Source organism: Lytechinus variegatus, chromosome 4 (assembly GCF_018143015.1).
Source record: "Lytechinus variegatus isolate NC3 chromosome 4, Lvar_3.0, whole genome shotgun sequence".
NCBI classification, from domain to species: Eukaryota; Metazoa; Echinodermata; class Echinoidea; order Temnopleuroida; family Toxopneustidae; genus Lytechinus; species Lytechinus variegatus.
Genome location: NC_054743.1, coordinates 52,065,892 through 52,082,245, shown reverse-complemented (window position 1 = coordinate 52,082,245; position 16,354 = coordinate 52,065,892). Strand labels below are relative to the sequence as shown.

Below are 16,354 nucleotides of genomic sequence, written 5' to 3'. Positions count from 1 at the left end.
CTTGTTTTAAATCCCTGTAATTTAGAGTGTATACTGACCTGAAAACAGGAAAAAGGTGCCTGTTTAGGACTGTTTGTAGTAACTCATGAGGAGGATACATATCTCACTACACAGATAATGCGAGTGCCGAGGGCGAGCTGAAATTTACTTCTATTCTGACCAGAAAGCTTGATATACTAAGCATTCTTGGTACCAATGATTAAGATGGGTATCTAAAAAAAATGCGAGCGCGAAGCGCGAGCTTAAAATTTTGATATTTCGGTCTGAAAAAATTACAGTTTAATGTACGTTTTAATAAAGGACAAGATTATATCCAACATAAGATTATTGAATTCTTTTGAGGTTCAGGACTAAAAACGGGACATTCTATTCACCTATTTAATCATGAAAAGTATGGGGTTTTGCTACAGAAATGATGCGAGGGCGAAGCGTGAGCAGAAAATTTTTATGTTCCAATCTGAAAAGCGGATAATTTGAGCACGATTTTAAATAAAGAACGAGTTGTGTAGCTCAATCTCGTTTGCTGATTTCTGTGTAATATTACCATCTTATTGTATTTCTGCACATGCGGAATTATTGGGGGAGGGCAAAACGATATGTGTGCTCCCCCCATATTTTCATTGGTGGGGCGATTCCCCAGCCCCCCCCCCAGGATCGACGGCTCTGCATATACAATGATGCTACATCATGAATCATTTGGAATACATCACAAATCCAGGTTTATATATCATCATTCCATTTTCATGTACATGATGTATAGGCCTATATACAGAATTTGGTATTTTTGTATATTGTGATGCTAAATGATGAGTAATTTTTTTCTAATTACTTTGATGAAACTGGATACAATGCTTATGAATTGAATTCAGAAAGAGATCCTTCAAGACAGAGCTTTGGAAATAGTTCTCCAGTTTTTGCAGGTATCGTTATCTTTGTTTTAAACTTCCAGAGTGATCAGAGGAATAATATTTAACTTAATGGAAGATGAAAATAAATCAAATTTTGTGGCGTAAACATTTAAACGTTAAAACAAAGGTATTGACAAACTGTATTTATACATTGAAAATTATATTTAGCGAATATACGTCTGGTTGCGGAATTATACACTCGCGGTAAAAACAACGGGTTTAGCGAAGTTTTGGACTAAAATATCGAATCATCTTCATAAAACTCTATAGTAGCTGTCTTACACTAAAGGCCAAAGAGGTGGCACAATGTGGAATGTGTAAAGAAGAAATGTGACTGACGTTTTCTTACTAAAGCATTGGAAAATAAGATCAAAATTAAAGGATTTGATTTACACTTTAATATGATTCTGGGATTTATTAAATAACAAATTAAAGATTTCATGACATCTGTGGGCAACTGTCCCGCCCCAGTCCACTCTGTAAGGGCATGCGATAAGCTTTGCTATTCGTTATGACCATTCAACAATAAAATGTATAACCAGATGCCGCTGATCATTCTTGACCGCGGCGCCGATCTAGATTTGGTTAGCAATAGGCCCTTCTTCATTATTCTACCGGCGCTTATTTATTGGAATCAGGGGACGCTGATCATTCTTGACCGGCGCCGATTTAAATTTAGGTGGCGCCGGTTAAGACAAAGGCAGCGCCGATTTGTCTTGACCGGCGCCGATTTAAACAAGTAGTACTGATTATTTTTACCGACGTCACGTAAGATTCAGGCAGCGGCAATCCATAATCGACTGGCGCCGATTTAGAACCAGGAGGCGCTGATTATTCTTGACTGGCGCCGATTTTTAACCAGGTGGTGCTGATTATTCTTGACCAGCCCCGATTTAGATATAGGTGGCGCTGATTATCCTTGATCGGCGCCGGTTAAGAACTCAGGCAGCGCCGATTTTTCTTTACCGGCGCCGATTGTTCTTGTCCAGCGTCGATTTAGATTTAGGTGGCGCTAATTATCCTTGATCGGCGCCGGTTAAGACTCTGGCAGTGCCGATTTTTCTTGACTGGCGCCGATTTATAACTAAATAGCGCTGATTATTCTTGTCCGGCGCCGATTTAGATTAAGGTGGCGCTGATTATTCTTGATTGGCGCCAGTTATATGCAGGCAGCGCACTGCTACCGGCGAAGTTGTTGGGAAAAGGGTAGTTAAAAGAAAAAATAAGGAAGATGATATGATTACGCTTTGCTGGGGATAGACTTTCCTTTACTGTTGCTAATGTTATATCAGTGTATAATTTTTCTTTCCTTTATTTTTAATTTTTCAAGCGGCGCCTTTTCTTTCTTTTACTTTTCTTTTATTTTTTTTATTTTGAGCGGCGCCTTTGGCGCCGCTCAAATATTAGGGGGGGGGGCGCACCCTGCGCACCCCCTGGATCTGCCGATGTATTCCTTCTTCGTTTCTAATCGCAAGCCATATCAAACCATGGTTTGATATATCTACCTTTCGTTCGCCTTCGGCTGCAATTTACTCAAAGAAATGAACTGAAAAATCGAGATCCTTCGCATGTCATATTTATCCTTCGCTTACCGTTCGTTGATAAAATTTGACAATAGTTACTGATCGCATGAGCATTTAATTTGAATTCGTAGCGTACATTTTCTGCATTTTTTCCCCATTCGTCACCCTTCGTCCGCCTACATTCAGTCAGGTTTGAGGGGGCCTTCATTAATTGGATAGCGAATCCAAATCGATCTGCATACTTTGCGTGCAATGCACCCCGTACTCGTGCATTAATTATATAATATCTGTTACAGTTTACCTTTGATACAATCATTAGATCAGCGATAACTTTGCTCTCCGAAATCGGATGTTCGTGAATGACATATCATAAAAGCATTTATTTAGCTCAAGCTGGTGGTCCAACACTAACCAGCTAAACATTTCCAGGAAATAATTATTCCACAAAAAAATATACAAAGTACAAAACTTTCATGTTTTTATATACGTCATTATTAAGGTCGAAGCATGCATGGAATATCGCCAGCTACGACAAAAACATTATAAATCAACCAAAGATAATTTTCTACACACGAAATAAAACCATTTCGTGAAAATATAGTTAACTTCTAATAGATGACGATGATGCTTAGCATTTAACTTAAAACAACGGCTGAGTTTTTTTTTGCAACGATGTTATGGGGGGCTTTTTTTCTTTCTCTCCCCCCCTCTCTCTCGCTATGAAATATTTAGATATTTATATCATTAATAAACCCCATTTTACGAAATTTATTGCCCTGCATTTTTACCTCAAAAGGGAAGTGTCCATGGCGTATCGTATAATTTCCTTTAATGTACAGATTTGCCAATGAAGTGTTGAATAACAAAATGTACTACATACATCTTCTTTTACATTTATTTCATTTTGGAATTGCAAACCAATTTTTTTATTCGTCATTCTACAGGAGACAGCAGCAAGTGGTCCCCAGGCTACAGCACTCGATCTCTTCCGCACTCCTAACTTGAGGATTCGAACACTTAATCTCATGTTTAATTGGTATGATATAAAGTTCTACATGTAGTGTGACAGTGGTTAGCGCCGTAGTGTAGCGGTTCTGACTCTCGCCTTGTAATCAGAGGGTCGTGTGTTCGAATCCCACCTCGGTCTAGCGTCCTTTGGCAAGACGTCAATCCACAATTTGCCACTCTCCACCTTGTTAAATGGGTACCCGGTCGGATATGAAAGCCTATGTAGTATTGCCTAGCAATTGAGTCTTGGAACTCTTGTTGGAATGCTCCCCAGGGCATGCAAGAATCCGATGACCGGGGTAATAATATATCTGTAAAGCGATTAGAGGCATCGCTCCGTTGTGTTAAGCGCTGTATAAATGCGGAATATTATTTATCATAATCTTAATGAATGTTATTAAGAAACGCAATTGCAGTTTGTGTGTGGAATACATAGAGACAATATCTCTAACGTGGTACAATATCAATATATTTTTTTTAACAATTTACATTTTTTTAAAATATAACTTGAAATTGGGATTGTTAAGGTATGAATACATTTTGGCTCCGTGGCACGAAGGTTTTCGATGAATTACAAATATGAAAGAACCGTACTGATTGGTCCCTTGTTAGTAATTTTAAACCTAGTGCGCGTGTAACATTGATAATGATTGGTCAGTTCATTTAGCGATTGATCGCTAGTCTTTGTGTTACGGAGCCCAGGTTTTGAGAGGGAACAGTGACAAATTATCCAGGGAGGGGGAGGGGGGGGTAGTCAAATGTATTACTGTACAAATGCGGGACCAAATTATTTCCAAACACCCCCTAAACTAGTTTTTCTCTGTATGCAAAATAACCCCCTGAACAAATTTTAGCTCCTGAACAAGTTATCATCAGAATATGACCCCTAAATACATGAAATAAGTTTCGTCTACTTGCTTTCACGACCTTTTTTCCGTTTCCCAGCCAAGTTCCCAGGGTCGTTGCTTACCATCGGGAAGAACCCGAACACTTTTCAAAAACGAGGAGGAAGCCCCGGAGAAAAAAATCTTTTGGAAAAAACATACCCTAAACACGTTTGACTAGACTAGTCTTTAAAAAAAAGCTTTGGAAAAAATTACCCTAAATGCGTTTGAGCCCGCGATTGACCATGGACAGTGATGGACCAGTCTTTCAAAGCCACCTTTAAAAAAATGGTGTTTTTGATACCGAGTGCACGAGTGCACGCGCGTCCCGCGTCCAAAACTGAAAAACACGCTGTTTTTTGTGGTCACGCATGTGTACAACAATACATTTGACTGCCCCCCCCCCGGGCAAATAATTCATCCATATTGGACTGTCCACTATCATATTAATTCTGATGGGTATGAGGTTGGTGGTAGTGGTTGGATGTTTGTGGTGATTGGTAATGATCATGGTTGTGGTCATGTTGGTGGCGATTGTGGCAATGGTGATGATGTTGGTAATGGTGGAAGTAGTGTTAATCTAACACTGGTTCTTATTACTTTACAATCTATTTTTCTCAGGTTCGTTAACACTATGGTTTATTACGGACTATCCCTGGGCACCTCTGACCTTGGTGTTAATGTCTACATTGCTTTCTTCATATCTGGCGCTGTCGAGTTTCCTGCCTATCTTAGTTGTATATTTGCTATTGAATATATTGGACGAAAGTGGAGTATGTTTGGTTACATGGTCGGCGGTGGTATCGCGTGTCTCTTAACCATTTTCACACGTGAGTCTCCTACTTCATTGTTCGTAATTAAGAAAAGAAAAACAAATCATCATCAGCACCATCATCATCATCTTTATAAATAACAACAATATCACAAATAATAAAAATAAAAACAATATCTAAAACAATCTTAAAGATTGTTTTGCGATATCATGGATATGTATATAGTATATCCACACACGGATAACACTTTCTTTCCCATAAAATCTTAGTTCAATTCAGGTAAGATTTACCCACTCATTGGCATTGCATAGTAATATGCCTGATCAGCAATAACTTTTCTCTCAGGTATCTTAATTCGTATATACAATCTGAATTTTCTTATAGCATATTTGGTGAATGATTTAGGAAAGGAATTATAATTCATCTGTACGTTATTTGAATTACGTAGACGGCTTGTTATCTAATTTTAAATCAATGCAATTCAATTCAATTTCCAATTTCCAATCAAAACATATTACAAAGCAATATAAAGTAATACAAACCAAGTACAATTTTACAGACGATCATTCTTAAATGGCAAAAAAACCCAAGATAATATTGAGCATAAATTGAAATGAGGGGGGGGGGGGTCCACTAAAAAGCAAAGCTCGTAAAGTGTGCATCCCCCTTGGAAATGAAGAAAATATAGTTGACTTATTCATTATATGCGTATATTTCATACAGGAAAGAAAAAAGAGAATCAAAAAGGTCGAAATCATATATAAACATCATTACTTAATGCAAAGCTATTCACACAAAGAGGTCTTCGTTGTGAAGGATATTTTGCGCAAGACAGAAGAAATAGCAGAAAGAGAGAGAGAGAGGGAATGACAAGACACAGAAGACAAAACAAGACAAGAGACAGGACAGTACAAGACAAGATAATAACACAATAAGTACATTATTTTAAACATGTTAAAGGAGCAAAAGGTCTGACCACAAACTAGCTTGATCTGGTGAAATAACAAAAGATGAGTTAACTGGACAATATAAGATGACAAAAGATAAAACAATAAAAATAAAAAGTGTAAGGATGATAATTAAGATAATGAAGTGTTAGTTCCATTGCGAAGAATTATAGGAATTAAGCGAGACAAGTTTGAGTTTACGTTTGAATGAATTTAAAGAGACACTGTCTTTAACATGTTTAACATTATTTGATAGGAGTTCCAGAATTTAGGATCGTTGAATAGAGATATATTTTTGGCCAGTAAAGTTCTGTAAAGTGGTATATGAAATTCGTCAGAGTGTCTCGTTGGGTAGTCATAATGAAATTGATTTTAGGGAACATGACATCAGAGATATGGGGAAGTGCATTATTATTATAACTCTACATAAAATGCCCTAAGTGTAGTAGCTACAGGTCTTTGACTTTCAACAGTTTACTATCTAGAAAGAGTGGGTCCGTATGAGACGGAAAGCTGTACCATAACACTTCCCTGGCTGTACTATGAATAATACGAAGTGCTTTCTTTTGCAAAAGTAACAATTTATCTAATAAAATAAGGCAAGATTTAAGATAAGTAATGCATTTTTAATGATGTGGAGGGAATGCAAAATTTTAGCCTAATAATAATACGTATCTTTCGTTAAATTATTTTGGAAATATTTTCAATATGATGTTTCCATGAAGGTTTACTGTCAACTGTTATTCCAAGAAATTTGGTGTTTGGTACCATTTCTTCTGGGGTATTATCAAACCTAATATTCATCGGCATGATCGGTAACATGTCTATGGAATTACTAAATAACATGTATTTTGTTTTGTTCAATGATAAACGATTGGCTCTTATTCATTCAGTAACATTAATAAGTTCAGAATTGATAACATCAACTAAAGTTTGTGGATTCTGGTGAGAATGAGGGACAAGATTTTGGATGATCTACATAAATCATTTATATACATTGTAAAAAGAAGCGGGGCCCAATAAGCTACCCTGGGGGACTCCACAGTTAACATATTTCAAATTGGAGTTGTGATCTCTAACAAATACGTATTGTAGTCTGTTGAATAAGTAAGCTCCTGCACCACTTAATGGCCTTCCTTCGCACACCATATAAGTAGGTATGATTGATGGTATTGAAGGCCTTGGAGTAGTCCAGGAAAATACCCACAAGGTGACTAGATTTGTCGAGAGCATTGACTATATTCAGAGTTAATGCAGAGTATGCCCATTATTCTATTGAGCGGACATTTGACTTCCCTACGGCAATATTTCATTTATCGATTTTTATTTTGATTTGCAGGGTAGATATTTGATTTAGCTATTGCGTGGATATTTGACGTGGAATACCTACACAATACCATTTCATAATATTTATAATCTTGACTGTTCATATTTCTGTTTTTCCCCCAATTCCTTCCCAACATATTTGCCAGACATATGCTTTGCTCGTTACACTACTTCTACTCAACGATACAATAGAGTGCATATTATGATTATAAATCAATGCAAGAAAACCCCATTTGATATAAAATGAATGTTTCCATTCGTTCTAGCTATTGGACCATGGCGTACAACAGTAGCAATGATTGGAAAGTTTGGTATCTCAGCATCGTTTGCGATCGTCTATGTCTTCTCCGCCGAGATTTTCCCCACGCCTGTCAGGTAACTAACAAGCCATTTCATTTTTTCCCCCTAGTTCATCGACTCCTTAGAAATTTATAATTTCATTACATTTATTGTTATTGTGTTTACCAGTGTCGATTTTCCTATCAAATATCTCTTTGACCACCATACAATTGATTTTGTTTGTACTCAAAATGTTTTTTTCGCAAAAGTTAAAAACTCAATTTGTTTGATGATACTTAGTTTTTCTTTTATATGTTTCGACATTTTGTTTTGAATGGCAAAATGACAAAAGCATACTTGAAAAAAAAATGGTTTGAAATCATTACCATCTATCATTGTCTAATCAAACAGAGAACTAGTGACCAAGCTTAGTACACTGATATACATGTATACATTCTCGAAACAGGTTAAAAGTCATTTCTCTTTTCTGATTGTTTTAACAGGAGTGTAGGTATTGGAATATGTTCAATGAGTGCTCGTATTGCCGGGATCTTAGCCCCTATCATACTTCTGTTAGATAAAACATGGAAACCCATTCCTGTTTTGATCTTTGGAGTGTTGTCGATAGCTGCCGGTGTTCTTGTCCTCCTCCTTCCCGAGACTCGTGGGGAGCAGCTACCAGAGACGCTAGAAGAAGGCGAACTGCTTGGAACGTAAGATATTGCATTTTTTTTTTAGAAAATACCATTTCTTTATTGTACATGTATGTATCGGTATAATCGTGTTTGGTTTTACGGGAATTCATTTGATTTGTTTCCTGTAAGTGACGCATATTTGAATTAAAATCAAATGAAAACCAAGAAATGAGGACAAACAGTCTGCCTGATCACATAATTCAGATATAGATCTTTATTATACAAGTGATATTGAAATTTAAATGGCATTGATTTCTAAAAAAATGTTTATATACATGTAGAGGAATTAGACCAGCTGGAAGTTACACTAATATTAGACAAAGTGGTTAACAAACTCACATAGTGTTACAGACCAGACGGCAATTTCTTCAAATTGATTGTTAAACCACATCTGTTTGACGTCCTATGTGACAAAGAAAATATCTTAGAAAAGTCCAACTACCTGTAGAGCTAGTGAGTATGAACATACAAGCCATCTATTAAACTGAAAGACCCGCGTTTATAAAATAAACGAATTCTAAATAAACAATAATGATATGAAGTTTGACAAACAACCTGGCTGATTATTTGCTCTTTAAGGGGTGTCATTCAGCACGATTTTGTTGGACTGTGGCCTTTAATGTTTACATTGTTATTTTTGAATGAATGAGTGATTTCAAGTCCGGTGTTGATGTTGGAAGCACAATTTGGAGTGTGTTTCCTACATCCAAAACCTATTCTGTCTTTTCTGAGAATCTGAGTTAACCAAACACGATACAGATAACGGCTCAACATATAGTGAGTGACTTTCGGGACCAATTTCATTTAATTTGGTTCTATGCTCATGTGAAAAGTGACCTTAACACCAACACCAAAAAGGTCAACACTGAACTTGAAATCACCGAATGTTCTACCCCCATGTCTCTCTTTTTACTGTTCATACAGCAAAAAGAAGGAGTACGAGATAGAGATGGAGCCCAAGTTTCAATACAAGAAAGATGCAGAGAGTGGCGTAGCAATTCCTGATCGTCTTACCCGCTATTGAAAGCAGAATGAACGTCATCGAGCAATCACAAAGAAAAATCAACTCCAAACATTGACTAAGTCAATCGATGAGGTATTTGTGAATAGCCTGGATAAGAACATTACACTAAACCCACCCAATGATCCAACAACAGAGGTTTTGTCAACTTCAAAAAGACCTCAAATCAACAACAAACAGATAGGAGCTTATTAAGAAAACAGAAACAAATAAGTGCCGATGACAAGTTCAAGGCAGACATACTCGTCGTTAGGGACTTGATGGTACGCTCCATCCAACCAAACAAGCTCTCCAAGTCAAAGAGAGTATTGTATAAAACAATACCTGGAGCTAAAATTGACGACATCTTCGAAAGAACAAAACAACCCGCCATCAAGCATTCTGTCCACAGTGTAATTCTTCTGTTTCTTCATTCAAAAGAGGACTAAAATATTTAATATCTTTATTTTATTGAGATTTCTAAAAAGCTACCAAGGTGTATTTTTTTAATAATAGACCTCTAATTATTGCATTTTAGACATTCAGGTTTTTTTTAATTGTAATGTTTCATGTATTTTCTGGCAATCATGAAGAATATTTTTTATCAAAAAATAAGTCAAAATACCTCCTTCTTGTCGTATACCATTTGTTTTTTTACCCTGATTGATTTACAGTTTTAAAAATTACTAGATGAACGGATCATACAACACTTTCACGTTGTACATGTCTTCATCTTAACCTATTGTAACTAAACTACTAAAATCTGACTATTCCCAGTCAAGCTTTACTATAATATAATAGTTCTTGATTGAAATATATCTCAGCTTCATTCTCAGTTTATCTATTTAAATCCCTTTAAAATACAAATAAAACTATATCAGTTCTAGTTGATGTACATGTAAATGGCTACTGAACCTATAACATGGCAATGCTAGCCAAACCCTTTGGAAGTACTTACATCTTTTGTATTGTAGTACATGTACACATGAATGTGCTATTATAAAAAATATGTGTGTTATAATTATTATAAATGTTCAATGTTATGAGCCTGTCAAGTGTTAGAGCACTCATTCATCCATTGTAATGTTATCATGATGGTAAATTGCCAATTCGTCTATTGCCAGCTCGTCAACTCATCACATGGTCTACTTTCATTTAGTCTAGTGCCATTCTGCCCATCAACATTTCGTCTAACAACCATTTGTTCCAATCACCATTCGTCTATGACCATTTCATCTCATGACCAGTTGGCCTAATATCCATTTCATTTTCATTAATTTTGCACAAATAACACCTACCCCAATTAGACCAAATGTTATGTGGATTAAATGGCTATTTGACCGACTGGTTATTAGACGAAATGGTGAGGGGACGAATTGGCAATTTAGACCATGTGGATAGTGGACGATTTGATGATAGACCCATTGATAGTAGACAAGTTGACAATTGGACGAAATGGCATTAGACCAATAGGAAGTAAACCATCATGATATATAAACCAGTTCATTCTTTAGCCTCATCTTTTCTCAAATGACCTTTCCTATTTTTCATTATGATGATCATTAACACTTTTAAATAGTGATATTTACTGGAATAGTAGGCTAGTGATCAAGTTATTTGGAAATTGTTTGTGGTATTATCCGCTTTTGGCACTGATAGTACGGGAGCCAGGAGGGGTCAGCATAGCTGAAAAGGTAGACAATTTTCATGTTAATGAAGCTATTCCCTATATCACACAGTGCAATGAATGGGGCGTCTGCCGTGTCCTAAGTGGTGGGTGTGGCCGTAGGGGCCCTTAAAAGAGGGCCAAAAAATGAGCTAGCTCAGCTGGAAAGGTAACCACCTGAGACCAACAGGAAAATATTCGGCATAGTTCACTTGTACATGAATGACACTTAACTGACACTTTAAGTGGTGGGGCACCCCCGGCAGACGCCCCCAACTGGGGGCCCCAAATTGAGCTAGATCAGCTGGAAAGGTAACCACTTAAAACCAACAGGAAAATGTTCGGCATAGTTCACTTGTACATGAATGACACTTAACTGACACTTTAAGTGGTGGGGCGCCCCCGGCAGACGCCCCCAAAACCCCGCCCCCTCCCAAATTTAGCTAGATCAGCTGGCAAGGTAACCACCTGAAACTAACAGGAAAATGTTTGGAACAGTTCACTTGTACATGAATGACACTTAACTGACACTGTAAGTGGTGGGGCACCCCCGGCAGACGCCCCCAATTGGGGGCCCCAAATTGAGCTAGATCAGCTGGAAAGGTAACCACTTGAAACCAACAGGAAAATGTTCGGCATAGTTCACTTGTACATGAATGACACTTAACTGACACTTTAAGTGGTGGGGCGCCCCCGGCAGACGCCCCTAAAACCCCGCCCCCTCCCAAATTTAGCTAGATCAGCTGGCAATGTAACCAACTGAAGTCAACAGGAAAACATTTTGAATAGTTCACTTGTGCATAAATAAAAAACTTTAAGTAGTCGGGCACCCCCCCCCCCCTCGGCAGACTACCCCAATGTGGGGCGTCCAAATTGGACTAGAACGCTGGAATGAAATCCTTACTTTTCCTATCCTTTTCTTTTTGTTCTTAGTTGTAGAACCCTTCAATCTGTGTGCTAGTGATATGAGGGTGGGATCCGGGGCCGGACCCTTTGTTACCTCTTTATATAAAGCCATTTTAAACCTTATAGAAAAAAAATCCCAGGTATACCATTGACGCAACACATTACTTCAACGCAGTGGCGTAATAAACCAAATATTTTGAGGTGGCACATATAGCAAATATGGGAAATTGTTGCCAATTGAAATGAAATTCTAATTATGCGATAGTTTTTTTTTTTACATTATATATCAAAATTATTTATTATATATCATAATATAAATGATATTATATTTTGCTCTCCATTATTAAAATTTTTATCATTTGCAGACGATACAAATATACTTTTATCACATAAAAACTACAATTCCCTTGCCACATTATTAAATTCTGAATTAAAAAAGGTTATTTCATGGTGACAATCAAAAAAATTATCTTTGAATATTGATAAAACAAAATTTATTATATTTCGATCAAGAGGCAAAAGAATACCTGATAATCCTCCCAGAATCCTTATGAATAATATATATTTGAATATGGTTGATAATACATCATTTTTAGGAATAAAAATAAATGATTTTCTCTCTTGGAAACCACAAATTGAGGATAAATTTATTTTACCAAAATATACTATGATAACTTTATATAAAAGTCTTGTTTTGCCACATCTTACGTATTGTAATGTCATATGGGGTAATACATTTCAGTCACATTTAAAGAAGTTAGTTATTGCTCAGAAAAAAGTGTTAAGAATTATTTGTAATGCTCCATTCAATTATACTAATGAACTGTTTTTAAATTAAAAAATCTTAAAGATAAATTATTTGATAGATATGAGTGTTGCTAGATTTATGTTCAACTATAAAATGAATACACTTCCCGACGTTTTCAATAACATCTTTAAAACAAATGACTCTCACCATACATATCTAACCCGCAAAAAATATCGCTCATTTCTAGCACGTAAATCCACATCTCAACAATCCTTACGATTTAATGGTCCAAAAATATGGAATAACTTATCACAAGATTTTAAAGAATGCTCAACAGCCACTGCTTTTACAAGAAAACTAAAGGATTTACTTTTTCATAAATATAAACAATTTACTTTATTATAGGTGCACCCTTGAAATTTCAAAATAAATTAATTTTTAATGTTTTGTTTAACTTTTTGTTGTTTGTTTAAATGTCCTGTCTCATACTGTAGTTGTAACATTTATTGTTTAAGTTGTACGTACCATTTCTTTCCTCTTTTATGTAACTATTTTCCATATCTTATGCTTGTTATGGGCCCCTGGTGATAAGCTATTTGCTTCTTAAGGGGTCCACACCTTATGTATCAGTTCCTAATTTAATTGTACATTTTGATTGTAAATATATGCTTTTTTTGTTTTACACATGAAGGTGAAATAAATGAAATGAATGAAAAAAAAATTATTTCATTTTTCCCTGATTAATTTCCTGTCCGTGTCATCTTTATTTTCTTCCAACCTTGGCTGTGGAACCAAGCCCTGCACCCCATATACGTCAGTGCTTCAACATAAAGCTCAATGCAGGAAGGTCCATACAGGGGCCCGTTATATAGGGCCCCTTTTAGCTTACAGATCTCCATCTGTAACCTCCAAAGGGTAACCTCCAGACCTCATGCAGCCTCTGCTGCATGAGGTCTGGGGCAAAGTCCCCGGTAGCTTTTGAGATTGAAGACATTAAGAAACTTTTTACGGTAACTCTTGCCTGCGTAAGGCTTTACTTAATAGGTAAGGATATATTACATATATAGGAGGATGTGTCTAGACCTTAGCCTAGGACTTTATTTGTCCAGGGCTCTGTAACACAAAGATTAGCGATTAATCGCTAATTTGAAAGAACAATTCTGATTGGTTCCTGCCAGTCTAGGGAGCAAAATGCGCATGCAACGATGATCTTGATAGGCCATTTCATTTAGCGATTAATCGCTAGCCTTTGTGTTACAAGGCCCTGGTTTCGACCATTACTGCATTAAATTGATGAAGTTTATAATAGACTTCATACACAATAATATAACTTATATGGCATACATTCTTCCCTTCTTTGTTTTTAATCCTCCGCAGACCGGTCTTGTTTTAAGTCTGTTTTTTTTTTCTTGTCCCTTTTCTTCATTTTCAAATTTAGCTTTTGGCTCATTCCATTTAACCTTTGTTTCCGCTTTTTTTTGCCTCTTTCTTTTTCTTTCATGTTCAATTTGTCATTTATTTGACTTTTTTTACCACACATGGTCAGCCTATTAGTATTTCACGACGATTTATTTTTTCTCATGAGTTTTTCTTTCCTTTTCCCAAATTTCATTTTGTTTTCCCTGTTTTACGTTCTTCTTTCCCTTTTCTCCCCTTCCTCTATTCCCCTTTTCTTTCACTTTTCCTCCCTTTTTTCTTCCTTTTCTTTTCTTTTCCCTTTTCTCTTCCTCTTTCTCCCAGTGAAATCCGCCGGGGGGGGGGGCAACCTGCTCCCATCTGCCCGGTTACGAGACTGGAGAAATTGCCTTGCTAACTACAAACAAATTAGGATGTGTGTGTGTGTGAGGGTGTGAATGTGTCAACAGTAACATGTTTAATGGTGTGTAATACAAAAACACAAGAAGGTTCATGGGTTGCTGTTGGTTCTTTATCTTCATGCATTTTTCATTCTGAAATCGACTGGACTATTTTTTTAGTTTGAACATATAATCGTTTCATAATTGTATCATTTTCTTCATGACATTACTTACGATTTTATGTAAGTCATTTTTTTTCTGTTTTCAGCCAATTCTCTTATCTGATGTTGATACTGAATGTACAGTAGTACATAAAAAAGAGATGAACCTCATCCACAACAAACATGTACGATACAATTTTGGTTATGATCACCAATACGTTCGGGGCATTTTACGGAGAGAGAAAAAAAACCCACTGGTGCCAACAATTATTAATGATAGCGAGTATACACCTGAAAAATTTGTAATCGTGGTAATATGATGATTCAAACTGCCACGGTATTCACAAGTTATCTGTAAATAATTTTTATTAACCCTAATGTTGCAGATTTATCACATTACTTCAACATTCTCAGGCAAAGTATTGTTGGAATTGAATTCTTTGTCTACCATATGAGGCTAACTAAAACTATTAGTTTTGTTTTTGTTGAATTTACATTGTAAGGATGTTCCACAATTAAAGTAAAATCCATGTCATTTTTACCTAACTTTACACAGAGATAATGTAACACCTGGATATTCTGAATATGCAAAATATAATGTGGGTCAATGTGCTTGATTTTCTGCTATAGAGCTTCAAACTTCACCCAAATGGATGTTTTTAAAAATCACGGATTTAAAAAAAATGGCCTTTTTCGACTTCATGCAATAAATACAATCAGTTTAAACCTCTATTACTCAGTCAACATCTATGAAAATTTCATCAAATTTTGAAACATAGTTAATAATTGTATGCTCAAGATGTAGAATCTATTCATATTGCTATTTGTTTGCTCTTTGAAATCTAAACAGCACTGTCAGTTCTTTAAAATTATGTGAAAGATACCAAAACCCAGTCTGTGAGACTGAGATTTCAATAACAAACTTGAGAAATACAATAAATGCTGCACTTTATTCAAAACCCATGTCATTTTTACCAAACTTTGAATTTGTAGAGGAAATCATATACCTAAGAGGTGCACATTAAAAGATAGGGGTTCATGTGCTTGTTTTCAAACTGTCAGCGCTTTTATTAGAGCAAAATTTAAAACTACAAAAATACGCCAAATGCTTTGTATCTGTGTGAGTAAACATATGAAACCACTCTACCATTTCAAACTTGTGGTAATATTCATTATTCTTTCCAGCACTACAGAGTAAAGTTTTCTGAATTTGTAGAAGTATTTTTAGGAATTGGTCTATGGAGTAATTCCAGTTTATATTATTTATTAGCTTCATAGAATAAAACATTGGATTTGTTAGAGTGCGTAGTAAATAAATCGGCTCATACCTGCAGCTGATTAATCACATGTCCATCCATTGTGACGTCAGTGCGCAGAGTGTAAAATATGCGCAAATCAAGATGAGCACAAACATAACTGTGGAACGTCCTTATAAATTGTATTTTCGTAGCTCAGAAAAATTAGATATGTTCCTACTGTTTTCTAATGCAAGGCAATATGTTTTATCAGAAAAATTAAATGTTTGACTTCCTACTTCTTCAAGGTCATGTTAAATTTCTGCTTTATTCCCATTAATTTTTGTTTGCATTGAAGCAATCAACACATGACTTTGGAGGCGTGAAGGTTATTTTCTATTATTTTTCTGGTTTTCTCTTATGTTCCTTTTCCCCTTCCCATTCCCTTCCTTTTCCTAGTCCTCTTTTAACTATCATATTTTAAAAAAATTCTAATTCA

At 36.1% G+C, this 16,354-nt stretch overlaps 1 protein-coding gene across 1 annotated transcript in view; it reads left to right on the top strand.

The window, feature by feature from the left end:
* LOC121414290 (organic cation transporter protein-like) overlaps positions 1-10,469 on the top strand; it is a 34,186-nt gene extending 23,717 nt beyond the window's left edge. Inside the window, exons 7-11 of the mRNA XM_041607418.1 lie at positions 3,376-3,467; positions 4,945-5,153; positions 7,636-7,744; positions 8,152-8,361; positions 9,268-10,469. Coding sequence (XP_041463352.1) covers positions 3,376-3,467; positions 4,945-5,153; positions 7,636-7,744; positions 8,152-8,361; positions 9,268-9,367 — 720 coding nt within the window. The 3' untranslated portion in view covers positions 9,368-10,469. The remainder of the gene's footprint in view (positions 1-3,375; positions 3,468-4,944; positions 5,154-7,635; positions 7,745-8,151; positions 8,362-9,267) is intronic.
* Positions 10,470-16,354: the final 5,885 nt, after the last annotated feature.